Consider the following 15,532-nt stretch of genomic DNA (forward strand, 5'->3'; position numbering starts at 1 on the left):
CATGAGTTATGGGGTAATGCAAACATCCCCTTGCCCTGGTTACAGCAGTAGTGCTGGCAGTGAGCACGAAACCCCATGGCCAAGCCAGCCCCTCCCTCGTAACACGGCAACCCTCGCTCTCACATGATGTCACAATTGCTCAAACACTCAAGCCGTCGCCCATCTCACTCATCCTCCAGCGACCAGGCCACGAGCCAGTCGCCGAGCGCATCCTAGGCTTTCTCGGCGACGACTGGCGAAGCATACTCGCCGCGGGCAGCGTGAGTGCGTGAACGGACGCACCGCCGCTGACGAGGGCAGACCTGCAGGCAGCTCAATGATGTCGTCACTCACAGCCCCCGACTGCAGGGAGTCCTTCGCCGCGGGTAGTATCAGCATCGCGGGCGCGCTTCACCTGCTCCAGCAACCAATGCGGCGATTGGGCGCATGATCGACATTGAGCGCAGGTGGGACGCGCTCGAGCCGAAACGCGTACACGTCATCACGGAGGAGCTCGATGATGACCCCTACGAGTACGGCAAGTTTGCCGTCAGCGATGGGGTCCTTGTCGTCCAGCAGTCGCGAGGTTGGAGCGTCTACGACCTGAGCAACACGCGCGATGTAGAGCCCGGCGCCCTGCAGCCAGTCCACCGGGTCGACCTCGAGTTCACCGTTGACCACATCGCCGTCTCCCGGGCACACAACCTTCTAGCCGCACTAGAGGTTGACCGAGGGACGGAGCCGCCGAGGATATGGGAGACCGACGAGAGTGGTAACTACCACTCTCGTCATCTCTGCTACACCCGCGTCCACAGAGTCCACCTGTTTGAGCTCTTCACGCAGGGTCGCGATCACCCTCAAGCCTTGAAGCCGGTCATCGACATCAAGGCCATGGTCCATGACCACGAAATCTACCGCCATCGTCAGGTTTCGGGCATTGGCCTTGGTAACCACATCACGATCGCAGGTGACAATATTATGATAGCGTGCGAGAGACATGGCCCCAGCCCGCAGTTGATCAACTGGCGAACGGGCGCAGTTGTCATGGTGAGTGGGGATTTGGTTTGGCGTTGAGCTGACGCCGTGCAAGCAGCCGAGCAGTGAGCCCAAAGGCATGCGGACCGAGCGCTACCTCGCTGTTGCCGATGATACCGTCCTGGCGTGCGGTAGCACGTTCGCTGACTACGACAGCACCATCGACACTCATGGCCCTTGGAACTCTGGCCTTGCGTTCTTGGGACTTGAGGGCGCCGAGCTCACCTTCGAAGGCACCCCTATCATGGAGCGACAGCGATGGATCAACCTGTTCGGCGAGGGGTAGAGCTTCACGAGGAAATCAAGGTCGCAGCAAAGGTGCAGGGGATACGTGATACATCCCGCGACGAGGTGATTGCAGACGACGACCTGGTGGATGGGCAGATCACACCCCGCTACAACCCCATCGGGAACGAGGACGCATCACTCGCTGTCATTGACGTTGGACTTTGGCGGGGCGACCTCGCCAACTTTGACTCTCGACTCGTTGCCAAGCTGGAAAGACTGCGCGCCGTTCTCGGGCCGCGAGGGGAAGACGTCGACCTACACAATGACTGCCAGGGATTGGTAGACTGGCGCACGGTCGAGCACGCACTGGATGTCATGCCCCCGTGTGTGTCAGGCTACCGTGTGGCTCAAGTCGACAGCTGAATCCCGCCCGGCCACAACGTCAACTGGGACAGTATCCGTCTGCCACTCCAAGCTCGAGTACGGGTCTCAAACTACGCCCCGCGGGATGTGCATCCTGGGTCTTTGGGGTCGCGCTTCGCGCAGGCCGCCGAGATTGCCGCTCAGTTGGAAGCCGCCGAGGGCATACCTGAATTCATGCGGTGGCTGGGACCGTCGCGTGAAGGCGACCACTTGTCCGACTGCGACGGCCAGTGGCCCACGAGTCCCACACATGTCCGCCGAGACAAGCCGCCGCTCGTGCTCCCCCGGACTGATACCGAGCGCAATGTCGACTTCGCACGCCCCGTAGCCCACGCCAAGTCGGACACTGAGCATTTGTACATACGATTCGACGACGCAGATTCTGGACGGCGCGTGAGCCGCATCATTGTGCTGTCGTTCTAGCTTGAGCCAATGGCCTAGAATGACACGATGACTAGCTTTCCCTTGGACTATCAGTGCATGCCAACATGCGCATACTCACCGCATAGTCAGGAAAGTACAGATGCTCAGAGTCCCCAAAGAAAAACTGACCCCAATTGTCCGGAACTCGGCGCTCGCTCACTGAACGGGGGAGAGTCAGAGGGGGTGTGTGGCGACGGACATGAATCGTGCTGAAGGGCCATTTTGCTCTGGATCGTCGACCACATGCTGTGTCAGCTGCTCAGCAAGAAGGGACAGTGGAGGGAGGTCGGCCGGGTCTTCCTTTATTGGATGCGCTCGGCCACCCAGTGGAGCGAGATGGAGGTCCGCCGCGGCATAGTTCTTGATGTGGAGGATGAACCCAGCATCTTGGCCATAATGCCACGCTTGAAACCTGTGCGGCACGACTTCTCCGTTGACGCATCGAACTAGAACGACAAGATGACCAGCAGCACAGTATTTGACATGCTCCTCGTGAGCATGTACAGGTGTTCAGCGTCGGCGAAAGTGCGCAAGTCGGTGGTGTCGACGGCACTGATGACCATATCGCGTTCGGTGACCGCACGGGGAAGCGCAAGCGGGGGCTGATAGCGGCGAACATGGTGTGGGCCGAAGGGCCATTGACCCTCAGAGCCGTCGTCGTCGGCCAGCTGCCGTGCTAGCTCCTGCCACTGCAGATTCGGCCAAGTGGACTCGAATGACTCGAGGGGCTTGGTGTCGTCCAGGAGGACGCTGCTCGCAGCACCCAGCGGTGAGAGGTGGAGATCTGACGGGGCATAGTTGACAACTTGGATGGTTGTCAAATGCCGGTCATCACCCATGTACCTCGCTGGCATGACATCCACAATGCGGCAGCAAGACAGAGTCCTCTGTTGGGAGTATCCGTGCGGCGAATTATCCTGCCGAAAATCGACGAGGCCTTCCAGTGACTGAAGCCCCACATCACCTCCTGCGACCCTTTTGATAACCACCCTCAGGCCGGAAGGCCAGCTTGCCCTCAAAGACGTGACTGAAGTTGTGCTGCCCAACCTGGACTTTGACGATGACAAAGCTCGCATCCTCATTGGAAGCTAGCTCATGACTCGATTCCAGCTGGTTGAAATGCAAAACGTTCTCGGGGCTGTCGTGACCCTCCAAACGCCCCTCCGTGTCTGGTGAAGTCCAGCGGCGTTGAAAGCGGCTCGGCCTGGCAGCATATTGCTCACAGGCCAACTCTTTCATGTCGAATAGCCCGACTCGTCCAAGGAGAGTGCTGCCCGATAGGAACTCCAAAATGGTGCTGCCTGCTGTTGCCGATGGCTCAACATTGTCACCCGGCTCAGCGCTGTCGTGCTCGAAACTCTCGCCACACTTCAAAACGGCATCGTGTCCCAGAAGGTGGGTCTGTTTTCGTGGGAAGTAAGTGCGCCACTTGGCACTGCAGATCTTGCAATCGTTAGTTGACTTCGGCCCTCCAGTCATCCTCCCACCTCAATCTCCCTTCCCGTGCGCCAATTGAATAGTCGCGTAGGACAGTAGATATGAATCATGGCGCCGAAAATCTTTATGTTGTCGCCGACAATGGGCATCAGCCGGGGATGGCTAGGTGGCCGGAGGTTGGGTTCAGCGCTAATCCATTGAGTCTGATAGGTGAAGGCACACGGTGATTTGGGATGCGGCAGCGCCTCTCCGTCCTTCGTCCGACCGCGGAGCTCGAACAGGTGCACTGTTATGTCCAGGACATGTCAATAGGTAGCAGGGGTGATGTGGGGAATCTTGTCAATGGTGAGCACCGCCATGAGGTTCTCTGGCCCCGAAAACCCATAGTACCGAAATGGCACGGGGCAGTGGACGTGGGTCGTCTGGATATGGCTGTCGTCGCGCAGTTTGGACAGGTCGTGTACTATCCAGCCGGATACGAGGGTGTGAGCATTTGGTCTGCCATTTTCCGACGGCGGCAGATCATCTATGAACACGACGAGCCCGTCGCAGCGGCCGGCGGTACTTCCTGGGTCCGAGGTCGAGCGCCGTCACCCGCCTTGGGGAGAGCGCTGCCCATCGACGCTCAACGTCGACCAGGCGTTCCAGCTCGACTGCAGGAGACGCCTCTGGTCTCCCAGACTTTGCCCGGCCATGGTATGCGCGCCGGAGGACGAGCTGGAGCGCCGGGGAGGTCGCGACAACATCGTTCAGGTGTCGGCAGGTCTGGGGTCAGCGGCGTTTCTTAAAGGCAGGCTCACCGCGCTCGCGGCGAGCAGGCTCCGCCAGTCGTCTAGATGGGTGAGAATGAGCTCTGCGAGGTGGTTGTAACCTCCATGCTGGAGGATCGTTGCAGCGACTGACATGGGTGATGCTGTGTTGTCAACAGACAGACGTCATTGTGACGGCTTGGAAAGTGGGTTGAGGCGGGGAGATTGCAAGGCACCGGGCGGGGTGATCACCTGCGTGTCGAGCATATCCGGCCTTTGCCGTCTAGCCACCATCATGTTGATCAGGAGTCGCACGCTGGCAGGCGTCGCTAAGTAGTCTCCGCCTTCGGGTGGCGCGTTTGTGGCGTGGGCTTGGCCGCGTCAAATGCCGACTTGGGTGTGCAAAGGAGGGAGGGACGGACGCGGCCGCGGCGCCACCCCAGATGACACCGGCCAGATGCACTCTGCTAACGTTTACATCACAACTTTTTTACTCTTCTCCTATACTACAATTATAAACTACTCAGGCGTAGTGGCTGTTGCCAGCGTACCGAGCGTCGTACGCGGGCGAGTTGGGGTCGTAGCGGGTGCCGACGAGCGCCTCCTTGGGGCCGTTGGACAGGTCAATGTCCTCGAGGCGGGGCATCTTGGTCTTCTTGAAGATCTTCCAGCCGACAAACGAGATGAGGACGACGGGGACCGTGATGTACGAGGCGAAGAAGTCTGACACGTTGAACGAGGGGATGAAGGCGGCGAAGCCGTTGAAGACGAGGATGACGGTGAAGAAACAGAAGCAGAACCACGCCATGTACGGCTGGCCGTAGCCGCGGAAGACAAACTTCTTGCGGTCAACGCCCTGGACCTTGCACGCACGCATGAAGCGGGTGTAGGCGAGGCAGATGGAAGCCCAAGAGACGAGGCACGAAAGAGCCGAGAGGTTCTGGAGCCAGACAAAGGCCTGAGCGGCGCCGCTCGCGCCGGCCGAGAGGAAGCCGAGGCAGGCGAAGCAGGCCGAGAGAGCGACACCGGCCCATGGGATGCCGAGCTTGGAAGTGGCGAGGAAGATCTTGGGGGCCTGGCCGTTGCGCGCCATGGCCATGAGGGAACGGGCAAAGGCGTAGGTCTGCTCGTTGCCCGACGAGAGGGCAGAGGTGATGACGACGGCGTTGACAATGTGGGGGAGGACCTTGACCTGCATCTGCTTGGCGACAACGACGAAGGGCGAGGCACCGGCGGTACCCGATCCGCTGGCCATGGCCGACTTGAGGTCGGGCGAGTTCTGGGACACGACGAGGCCGATGATGAGGGTCGCGAGGACGTAGATGCCGGCGATACGGTAGAAGACGGTGCGGATGGCCATGCGGAGAGTCTTGCGGGGGTTGTGGGCCTCACCGGCAACTGGAGGGTCAGGAGGGGGACACTAGGTAAACTCCGTGGCGGGCAACTTACGCGACGCGACCGACTCGATGGCAGAGTAGGAGAAGGCGGCCTGGGTGAAGACGCCCCAGAAGCCGAGGAAGCGGCTGAGCTCGACGGGCTTGACACCGCGGAAGTTGTCGTTGAAGGGCTCCTCGCGCCAGTACCTGCCACCAATGTACTCGTGCTTCGGCGGGATGCCACCCAGGTCGGCGATGAGGCCGAAGAGCATGAGGCCGACGAGCATGGCGACCTTGAGGCAGGCGAACACAAACTCGATCTCACCGTACCACTTGACGCCGATAATGTTGACGGCGACGGTGAGGATGAGGAAGACGACGATGTAGATGGCGGCGTGCTTGGAGTTGTGGTCCCAGTACGAGAAGAGGATGGCGATGGCGGCGAGCTCGGTCGGGATACCGAAGCCGGCCTGGAGGATGTAGTTGATACCGCACATGAAGCCGAGAGCCGGGTCGAAGTACTTGGTCGTCATCTCGATGAAGCCACCGACGTTGGGAGCAAAGCACGACCTGGGTGTGTTGTGTCAGGGTGTGTGTTCCCGCCACTCGGGTGCTCCTGCCCGCCACTCACATTTCACCCAGCGTGGTCATCATCATACCGACGGCGGCGCCCATGAGCGTGTAGCCTAGCCACATGCCGACGGGGCCGCCCTTGATGAGCGCACCACCAGAGCCAAGGAAGAGACCCGTGCCGATGGTGCCGGCAATGGCAATCATGGACACGACGCGCGGGGGCTGAGGAATCGGTCAGCTCCGGCGCACCAAGGAACTGGGTGTTGGGTGTGGGAAGTGCGCCATCCGGCCATCCGGAACGCCGGAGCTAAGGACTGCCAAGCCAGAACATCCGGGGTCGGCACCGACGGGGGTGTCTGTCTGCCTCGCTCGCTGCTCGTCGCGCCACCCCGCTCCGTCGCCGCTCACTCACAAGGTCACGCCTGATGCCGTGCTCGCCAAAGTGGGTCGTGGCGAGGTCGTCGTCGGGGTGGCCGACCTCGACAATGGCGACACCGCCCTCCTGGTTCTTCTTGTCGTCATGGTAGTATGGGCTTTCTTCCGGGGGAGTAATGTGCGACATGATGCCGTGCTGTGTGTGCGGGGGCGACAGACGGGGTGGGCCACGACAGATGTGCTGGGGGGTTGGAGGGGAAGAGCAGCTCCAGCACGAGGGTTAAGTATGCGGGGACGACCCTGGGCTCCTGCCAAGACACTGGGAATGGAAGCACTCGCCGTAGCCAAGAGGCTGTGGTGCGCGATAGACACCGCGATACCATAGCTAGCGCGACTGGCTGCTTTACCCTGCCCTCCCTGCTCGCCCGCCGCATCCCCGCGCCTGTCGCACCGGCCTGCATTTCTCCCGGCTTCACGTGAATGTTTGTGCGCTCCTTCACGTCAGGTGAGCATGCGGGCGAGTGGGTCGACAGCGCGTGCCTTGGCAGTGTCGTCGGTACGACACCTGCAACGAGGCGCTGCTCACCCCCAACCGCAATCACGGCTACCGCCCAGATGCCGATAGCGAGCGGGGTAGGGGAGACAGCAAGAGTGGGGTCGGCTGCGCCGTGTAGCGCCCTGCCAGCTCCTGCATTGGACATTGAAACGATGTCGGATGGCCAATGAGTGGTAGCCGTTGGAAAATGTCACTATCAGGTGACCCGCGATTTCCCCCGGAACGGCGGTCGTCGCTTGTAGCTGTGACGACGCCGGTACAGGCGAGGGGGGAGCGCACTGCCGCGGGGTTGCGAGCGAGCGCAGACAGGCACTGTTGAAAGCATTCACGCTGGTCCCTTGAGGGGCAGGGGAGGGGGGGAGGGCCCGATATCCGCGCGTGGTGGCCTGGGCTCTGGCGCGTCATCCCTCTGCTCGGCTGAGTGTTTGGCCTGACTGGTAATGGGCGGCTATCGGGGTTGGTTGCGGTGAGCACTTGGCTTTCCGCCATTGGCATGCCGCAACTCGAGTGCCGAATGACAAGCGCCAACCCCTCGTAGTGCCGTTTTGGTCACATTCGGCCTTGGCACACGACCATGCATGCGTCGGGTCTTGCGATAGCGTCGCTCCAGATGCGTCGGGAGTTGGGTGCTCCACGTCGGTATCGGGCCGGACCCCAACCGTTGATCGAGCAGGCAACTCCAACCCCAGTCTTGCGAGGCTCACGAGGTGAGCTGACGCCGTGTGTGTCTACAGGCGTCGCGTGTCATCTGCCCCAAGAGCAAGAAGGCGACCAGCATGCATACCCGGGAGGAGGGATGTTCACGCCGCCCCCGACCCTGTAATACGCCGCCGGCGTCCTGACTCTCGGTGCTCCCGACCCACTCTGCCCCACCCTTCGACAGATGGGGGAAGTGGGACCTGCAAGCGTGGCAGAGCTCAAGCAAGGCGTGCATGTCACAGGCCGAGCATGCATTGTATCGTTGCGAGTACGGCCGCGCAACCGCGATGCCGCTTTCTGGCTATCGCTGCTTGCGCGGTGCAGGGACGCGCTGCGGCGCGCGGGCCACTCAGCGTAGGAGCTCGGCGCAGCTAGCTATCTGTCCCAAGGCGCGCATTGGCCGATAAGCCCGATACGCACGCTCCTCGAGATACTCTGCCAAGAGGCTAGTGTCCCAACCCACTGTGGCGCAGTGTCCCACTCGTATCAGTCAGTACTTGGAAATTAGGACGACGATCTGGATACTGTAGCAGCGGAGCATTTGATGCCACGGCTCAACTTGATTTCCATTTCTCCTCCGCTCCCATTCCTCACTGACTCGGAGACACGACAACGACGATGGGGATATTCTTGGGCGTCTCGGAGTGGTGCCAAGGCGCATTTCGCAGTGGACGGAGCGGCGCCGTGCCCAACGAGGTGACTGCGCCACTGGTGTGCGCTTAACGAAGCGGAGGCGCCAGTTCGGAGGTCGGCCGGCACACCGAAGCAGCCACTCGCCATTTCAACGCCGCCGGACATGGCCACGCGACGCTTGGGCGCTGCCAGGTGTGGCTGATCCGTGTATGAGATGACTGTCCTTTCTCCAATGCGTGTCTAATGATAGACTGACGGAGGTGGACGGCTCGCAATGATCGGCCTGAAGCGAATCACTGGTCGAGGCGACCAGGCGGCGCAGTCAACAGCGCCGTGTCATCACCCCCGCTGGTAAGCAGCGTTTGCGCCAATGCGTTAGCGACGCGTACAGCCAGCGGGGTGGTTCAAGTGGGCACGTCAACCGGTACGCCGTGTTCGACGTTACCGGTGCATTCACCTCCGGTATGCGGCATTCACTTTGCGCTTTCGCGACCGGCCCGCTACTATCCTCGGAGGAGTTGGTCTGTGGGGTCAAGAGGTGGCAGGTGGCACGGGGTCTGGCGGAGTGGGAATGTGGCGAGAACCCCCAAGTCATTGGGAGCGGGTTGGGGAGGGGTGAGCGGAATGAGGTTCGGGAGAGAGGGGTGGTAGGCTTGGTCGAACGGTTTGTTGGTGTTCTTCCGCAACTGCCCCGGCATTGCAACATTCACCACCCAACGCCTTCGCTAAGGCTTGACAGGAGGCAAGCATCATCAGGCTGCCACAGGAAGCGTCGTTATGACGGCAAGAAGTGAGCTGCACGATCAAAGGATGCTCGCGGGCTCGATCCCGGCGCCCTCAAACGTGTGGTGCGTGCTGCCACGCTGCCGGGCAGATGTGAGCGGCCCACTGATGGCGTAGCACTCGGTCCATAGACAATGGCAGAGGATGAGTATCGAGGTAAGTTGGCACACCGATTTAATACACTAGCTGACAGCATCAGTAAGCAGGTGTACTGCTAAACCTCAGTGCAGGGGTGCGGATCGTCGCACACCGTCTCGGTCAGCCAAACCACCTCGCTCTCCACGCCCATGACGGGCATAATCAACGTCGAATGACTAAAATCTATAACACTGAGGCTGTCTATAACACTCACGCTGCCTAAGCGGCGATCTGCGAGATGATCTTGCCCTTGGCCGAGCCGTCAAAGAGACGGAGCCAAGTCTTGGGCACGTCCTCGATCTTCTCGTGGACGACCGTCTGGATCTCATCGACGTCAATCTTGCCCTCGCCGATCCACTTGGCAAAGTCGGTCTGGCCCTGGGCAATGAGCTCGGGGTGGTCGAGGTTGACGAAGCCGCGGATGTTGAGGCGGTTGTAGATGACCTGGGGCCAGTTGCTGATCTTGAGCGGCTCGCCGTTGTAGGTCGAGATGGCGCCGATGACGACGATGGTGCCGTTGGGCTTGACGAGCTGGAGCATGACGTCGAGCATCGGGCCGCCAACATTGTCAAAGTAGATGTCGGCATAGTCGGGCACAGCCGCACGGAGCTTCTCCTCCCAGTCGGACGACTTGTAGTCGATGCACTCGTCGGCACCGAGCGTCTTGACCCACTCGCACTTGGCCTTGCCGCCGGCGATACCGATGACGCGAGCGGCACCGAACACCTTCTTGGCGAGCTGGACGACGAGCGAGCCGATGGCACCAGCGGCGCCGGACACGACAATCGTGCTGCCAGGCTTAATCTTGCCGTACTCGGCAGTGGCAACGTACGCCGTGTTACCAGCCAGGCCGAAGACGTCAAGGGCATGGAGGTCGACCTTGCCATCGGCGGTGGGCGGGACAGCGGCGAAGATCTCGCCCTCGGAGAGAACAGCATACTCGGCCCAGCCGTGGAAACCAGCAAGGGTGGTGCCAACGGGGTACTTGGGGAGCTTGGACGCAAGGACACGGCCGACAATCGGCGCGCGGATCGTCTCTCCAGGCTTGATGAGGGTGGTGTACAGGCGGCGCTCGTCGGTGTTGGCGTCGATCCACTGACGCTGGGCAGGCTCATGGGAGAAGGCGACGACCTGGACGAGGACCTGGCCATCCTGGATCTCAGGCACGGGCTTGCTCTCGAGGCGGAAGTTCTTGGTCGAGACCTCGCCGTCGACGAGGTGGTCGAGGACAACGGCCTTGGTGGACTGGACGGACATCTTGAGGTGGTTTGGGAGGTAGTGGTGGGGAAGAGAGGCGGTGGTTGAGGTGTGGAGGCTTCTAATGGGGTGTCTCAGAGGCTCGGGGATCTTGCGACTGGGGCGGGTGGTTTGGGCTCGGCTTGAAAGACGCGAGAGGGTGGAGGTTACGCTGCGAAGGGGCGACAGCGTGGGCTTTGGGTTCGGGGCGGGGTGCGAGTTTGAAGTGGACTGAAAGGCGGTATACGACTTGGAGCTCGAGTGCGAACTAGAGCTTGAGTGCGAGTTGGAGGCTGAGTGCGAGGTTGTATGGAGCGGCTTGGGCTGCGGTATGACTAGCTTCGGCTTGGGTGGCTTTGGCTGGTGTTGCTTTGGCTTTAGCTGATGTTGCTTCTGCTTGTGTTGTTCTGTTGGTGTGCAATCTGTGAAACCAAAGTAGTCTCTTCGATGAACGGCTGCTTGGGGGTGGTAGTGCGAGTGGGTGTAGTAGTGGAGGGAGGTCGTGGTGGTCATCTTGGAGTCGTCTGGCCGTCGCGTTAAATACATGTCGAGGACGTGTGGGCGTGGAACTGCTCCGCGCTGTCAGAGGTGGCGAGCTCGATGCTGGGTCCGGCGCCGGGGTCCGAGATGACCAAGCGGGTCGTCAGGAGGTGAGTCGATGGGATGGACGCTGGAGGTGAGGAGCGGGGCGGGGGTTAGTGGGGCATAAGCCATTATCAGCTTGTACGCGGACTAGTACCGACAGTGACGTCGGGGCATGGACAAGCGAAAAGTATGGCGCGAGCAGTCGGGCGATGATCAGCAGTACCCGGTGGTGTGGCCTGGGCAAGCCAAGACGAGTGAGAATGATCACGGACCGGTACGCACCGGGTGGCCTGGCTGGTTGCGAGATTGAGTGAGTGCCTGCCTGGCCGTGAGACGATCCAGACGCGGGGTCGAGGCTACGTGGCCCTGAGCTCGATACGAGCAGAGAACAGAGCACAGAGTGAGCATGTGTGTGGATGATAGATCGGCGATTGACAAGATTATCGCTGTCAGCTGTCGGCCTGCTTATGCTATCAGCGCTGCCAGTCCGTGGAATGGACGGTGCGGAGGACATCCCCTTGGTCGAGCAAAGAGACATGGGTCGCCGTAAAGATCGGAGTGGGTGCAACCAACAAGATTTTCCGATCGGATTGCGGATTGCGGGATTAATGACGTCAGTGCCACTGTCGGGAGCAATTCCACGTGGGGTGACTTGAGCGTGGCAGGGAAGGCCAGAAGAGGGAAGGTTGGCCCATCGTCGAGTCACGGCGAATCAGGAGGGAGCGAGGCCAAAAGGTAAGCGCTGCTTTGCAGCTGTAGCCTACACCAACGGTGATTCGAACACCGGCCGCTTCTTAACTACCAGAACATGGAAGAGAAGCATCCTAACCACTAGACTATTGGTGTTGTGATTTTGGCAGTTTTTGCTAATTTATGAGTTCTACTGCGTCGACACGCTGTCCTGGCGCAAGCATTAGCTTCCTTCCTATTGCAATCTCCTCGCATAACCCTGGTCAACGTCTTGCTGCAATCTGCTGCATCCGTCATGCATGCACGCCGAAGTACCGGCCCCAACTCTGCATCAACACTTCCTCCCCCTCCTCCCTGCGGCCTCCGCTGAGCCTTGTCCCTCCCCTTCAGCTCGTTCTCAAAGGCCATAATTGTTCATTAACACAGGCCGGTTCCCACTCCACACGCCGGAACCCCGGTGCCGCTGTTCCCAACGCGCAGTGCCCCGCGTTCAATCGAATCGCGGCGCGGCTGGGGCGACGTGTCTCCTGTGCATCAACTTCGGGGCCGTACGGCGGTCAAGTGCCCTGTAAACAGCGCGCGTGATGCAAGCAAGGCACGACGCCAATCACCCTCCAAACATGTCACTTGCCGCGGGATACCGATCACAGCCGTTCTAATTACAGACGCGACTTCCCCATCCCACCTCTATTCATCCTTGGATACCGAGATAGTTCCAGCAGGTGATCACTCTGTGCCCAATGGCGGGGAGCAGAATGTGCGAGCGCAGCACTCGGCCGAACTCTAACGCGGGCACGTTGCCATTCCGGCGGGTGTTGGGGTTCGGCTCAATCGGCATGGCGACTGACCATCACGCAAGACGCTGGCTGGACCTTGTGGGAGTTGCGGGGTTGTAGCGGGGCTGTTGAGCGGGGTCAGTTGGTGCGCCGACACTCGACAACCGTATGGGCCAGCTGACTCGAGCTTGTCGATCCTTAAGAAGGCTTGAAGGCGGGGTTCTCCCCCGCAACACGTCGCATCACACTCACCCAACATGCTGAAGGGACGCCCCCTCCTCTACACCATGACGGCGCTCAACGCGCTGAGCTTCCTGTTGTTCGGCTATGTGAGTTGGTGTTGACATTCAGGCCAAGCTGACCGCCAGGACCAAGGTGTTGTCGGCGGAGTGGACAACAGCCATGGCTTCCTGTCAACGTTCAAGCTCGACCTCAACAAGCCCAAGGACAACACGATGCTGGGAACAAGTGGGTCATCACAAGCGAGTGGCGCTGACCTCAGTCGTCTCCATGTACGACATTGGCGCGTTTATCGGGTCCATCCTCTGCTCTTTGGTCGGCGAGAGGATCGGCCGCAGGTACAGCCTTCTTGTCGGCACGCTCGTCATGCTGGTCGGGACCGCGTGGCAGGCGGCCTCGTCCAGCTCGGGCGTCATGATCGGCGCGCGTATCTTCTCGGGGATCGGCATTGTGAGTACGAAGAGGTGCTGGGCAATATTGATCGCAGGGCTTCATCGCGTCGACGGCACCCGTGCTCCAGTCCGAGATCTCGCCCCCCAAGATCCGCGGCCGGTTCATCTGCGTCCAACTGACAGTACTCAACCTCGGCGTCATGATTGCCTACTGGGCCGGCTATGGCGCAAGCAAGAGCAAGGCACTGCACATGTGGCGCATCCCGGTCGCGTGCCAGGCGTGCTTTCAGATCCCGATCCTGTTCCTCATCTTCATCGTCCCCGAGAGTCCCCGCTGGCTCGCGAGTCATGGCAAGGTAGACGACGCGCTCAAGGTGGGTCAAAAGGCGGGAACACAACTCACACGAAGGTCGTGGCACGACTCAAAGGCCTCAATATGGACAGCGACGAGGTCCGCCAAATGCACGACGAGATCATCGAGGCCATCGAGTATGAGCGCCAGCAGGGCTCGGGCGGATGGAAGGACCTGCTCAAGAACGACAAGATCAAGTCGCGTCGCCGCTTCCTCATCGCGTGCAGCATCCAGTTCTTCCAGCAGCTTGGCGGGCAGAATGCCCTGACATACTATGTGACTCCGTGACTTAGACTGCCACCTGACCACCCCAGTCCACAACCATCATGGGCGCCGCGGGCCTCGATCCCAACATGACCCGCTTGATCTCCGGCGTCCTCTTCACGTGGTTCTTCATCGCCTCCTTCATCCCCTGGGTCCTCATTGACCGCGTGGGAAGGCGCAAGCTCCTCCTCAGCTGCATCACGGGCATGGTCATCATGTTTGCGTGCGAGGCGGGCGTGGTGTTGTTGGTCGAGAAGGATGGCAACAAGGCCGCCGGCAGTGCCGCCGTCGCCTTCCTGTTCGTCTACATGGCCCTCTTCACTGTGAGTGCCGTCTGGAGCACATGGGCTGACTCCAGATCGGCTTCCAGGCCGTCGTTTGGGCGTACCCCTCTGAAATCCTCCCGCTCGCCCTGCGCCAGAAGGGCTCGGCCATCTCGACAGCGTGCAACTGGATCTTCAACTACATGGTGGTGCAGATCACCCCAATCGGTATCAAGAATATCGGGTACAAGTTCTACATCGTCTTCGCCATCATCAACGCGTGCTTCCTCCCGCCGATCTACTTCTTCTACCCCGAGACGGCCGGCCTGTCGCTCGAGAGCGTCGACAAGCTGTTCGCAAGCGGCAACGGATACGGCGGCGGTCGACTCCCCCCAGAAGACTCGGAAGACGCGTTCCAGCCGCAGCTCAAGCACGCCGGGAGCGATGGTGACGTCAAGCACGAGGTAGCCGTGGTCGAGAAGGCATGATTCAATGAGAGCAGCGAATGTACCATTGTTCTTGTGTACTCGTTGGGCGGCGAATGCCGACGCCTTGGGCGCGCGAGCGCTCCATCAGCACCGCACAACTTGTGCGCAGCTGTGGTGATCACGGAACAGCAGCAGTAGTACTGTTACTCCCTCTGGTTATCGCAGCGGGAGTTCGAGTCCGTTCGCTGAATCCGGACCTGTCCCAGGAGGAAGGGGATTGGCGGCCGGGGTTTGGGGGTGGAGGAGATCTGTTTTGTGTGTGTGTGTGTGTGTGACTGTGTATCGGTGCGAGGCGCGATGACCTCCTGCATGCTCATGTTATCTAACCACATAGCGTGCACAGTGGCACCCTATAAACTGAAGCCTCTCACCTCAGACCATGCCCCTCCCACTTTGTCCTTGGTGTTCAACACACGTGTGTGTGCTCTGTGTGTACAGGGGTTACGAGTTCACCACCCAGCCTAGTCTCCTCGACAGACCCCGACAGTTGGCCGCCGTCAATCCGCACAACTCGGACACTAACCCTCCGCACCGCAGCCGATCTTTTGGAGCCTTTGCCACGGCTGCGGGGGGCTCAACTCAGGGTTTGCAGTGTTCGGTTCAGCAGAATGAACCGCCGCCACCCTCGATAACATCCGCGAGCTGGGCGTTCGTGCCGGGGAATGCGAATCATCAGCAAAGTGGGGTGGCTGTCGATCTGTTTGTGCTCCCGAGAGGGATCACAATAGTGCCTTGAATCGGCAGTGCGAGGCAAAGAGTCGGCCCGGCTTCTCCGTCCCTCTTCCTCTGGGGGAGTATGGCAACTGTGTGGGTCACACCTGCCTACTTGTCAGGTGGGC

General features: G+C 60.4%; 5 protein-coding genes and 1 non-coding gene across 6 annotated transcripts; 3 read left to right on the forward strand and 3 right to left on the reverse strand.

The window, feature by feature from the left end:
* The first annotated feature begins 157 nt into the window (after positions 1 to 157).
* LOC62_07G009790 (uncharacterized protein) lies at positions 158 to 2,053 on the forward strand. The gene is made up of 3 exons (XM_062776350.1): positions 158 to 260; positions 301 to 1,026; positions 1,070 to 2,053. Exons 2-3 carry the CDS (start codon positions 427 to 429, stop codon positions 1,298 to 1,300), a joined length of 831 nt encoding a protein of 276 aa, XP_062632334.1. The 5' UTR covers positions 158 to 260; positions 301 to 426; the 3' UTR covers positions 1,301 to 2,053.
* Positions 2,054 to 4,734: 2,681 nt separating this feature from the next.
* Positions 4,735 to 6,895, reverse strand: DIP5_9 (Dicarboxylic amino acid permease). Its single transcript, XM_062776351.1, has 4 exons — positions 6,636 to 6,895; positions 6,282 to 6,445; positions 5,724 to 6,220; positions 4,735 to 5,672 (listed from the first exon to the last, which is right to left on the reverse strand). Exons 1-4 carry the CDS (start codon positions 6,783 to 6,785, stop codon positions 4,798 to 4,800), a joined length of 1,686 nt encoding a protein of 561 aa, XP_062632335.1. The 5' UTR covers positions 6,786 to 6,895; the 3' UTR covers positions 4,735 to 4,797.
* Positions 6,896 to 8,471: 1,576 nt separating this feature from the next.
* LOC62_07G009792 (uncharacterized protein) lies at positions 8,472 to 9,280 on the forward strand (the record flags this gene model as incomplete). The annotated part of the gene is made up of 3 exons (XM_062776352.1): positions 8,472 to 8,564; positions 8,623 to 8,678; positions 8,776 to 9,280. The coding sequence occupies 3 exons, from the start codon at positions 8,472 to 8,474 to the stop codon at positions 9,278 to 9,280; spliced, it is 654 nt and encodes a 217-aa protein (XP_062632336.1).
* A 346-nt stretch (positions 9,281 to 9,626) lies between these two features.
* yfmJ_3 (Putative NADP-dependent oxidoreductase YfmJ) lies at positions 9,627 to 10,664 on the reverse strand (the record flags this gene model as incomplete). Its single annotated transcript, XM_062776353.1, has 1 exon — positions 9,627 to 10,664. One exon carries the CDS (start codon positions 10,662 to 10,664, stop codon positions 9,627 to 9,629), a length of 1,038 nt encoding a protein of 345 aa, XP_062632337.1.
* A 1,325-nt stretch (positions 10,665 to 11,989) lies between these two features.
* LOC62_07G009794 lies at positions 11,990 to 12,074 on the reverse strand. Its single transcript is given in 2 exon segments — positions 11,990 to 12,024; positions 12,038 to 12,074. It is a non-coding gene; the product is annotated as a tRNA-Gly (tRNA).
* An 877-nt stretch (positions 12,075 to 12,951) lies between these two features.
* STL1_6 (Sugar transporter STL1) lies at positions 12,952 to 14,693 on the forward strand (the record flags this gene model as incomplete). The annotated part of the gene is made up of 7 exons (XM_062776354.1): positions 12,952 to 13,023; positions 13,063 to 13,162; positions 13,197 to 13,384; positions 13,422 to 13,700; positions 13,736 to 13,954; positions 13,993 to 14,265; positions 14,301 to 14,693. The coding sequence occupies 7 exons, from the start codon at positions 12,952 to 12,954 to the stop codon at positions 14,691 to 14,693; spliced, it is 1,524 nt and encodes a 507-aa protein (XP_062632338.1).
* Between the last annotated feature and the right edge of the window lie 839 nt (positions 14,694 to 15,532).

This window comes from Vanrija pseudolonga, chromosome 7, assembly GCF_020906515.1.
Source record: "Vanrija pseudolonga chromosome 7, complete sequence".
In the NCBI taxonomy this organism is placed as follows: domain Eukaryota; kingdom Fungi; phylum Basidiomycota; class Tremellomycetes; order Trichosporonales; family Trichosporonaceae; genus Vanrija; species Vanrija pseudolonga.

Coding starts and splice junctions, on each gene's coding strand:
- DIP5_9 (XM_062776351.1), bottom strand. CDS start 6,785: ATGTCGCACATTACTCCCCCGGAAGAAAGCCCATACTACCATGACGAC. Junction 6,446..6,635: donor ACGGCATCAGGCGTGACCTT/GTGAGTGAGCGG, acceptor CCGATTCCTCAG/CCCCCGCGCGTCGTGTCCAT. Junction 5,673..5,723: donor CATCGAGTCGGTCGCGTCGC/GTAAGTTGCCCG, acceptor CTGACCCTCCAG/TTGCCGGTGAGGCCCACAAC.
- LOC62_07G009790 (XM_062776350.1), top strand. CDS start 427: ATGATCGACATTGAGCGCAGGTGGGACGCGCTCGAGCCGAAACGCGTA. Junction 1,027..1,069: donor GAACGGGCGCAGTTGTCATG/GTGAGTGGGGAT, acceptor ACGCCGTGCAAG/CAGCCGAGCAGTGAGCCCAA.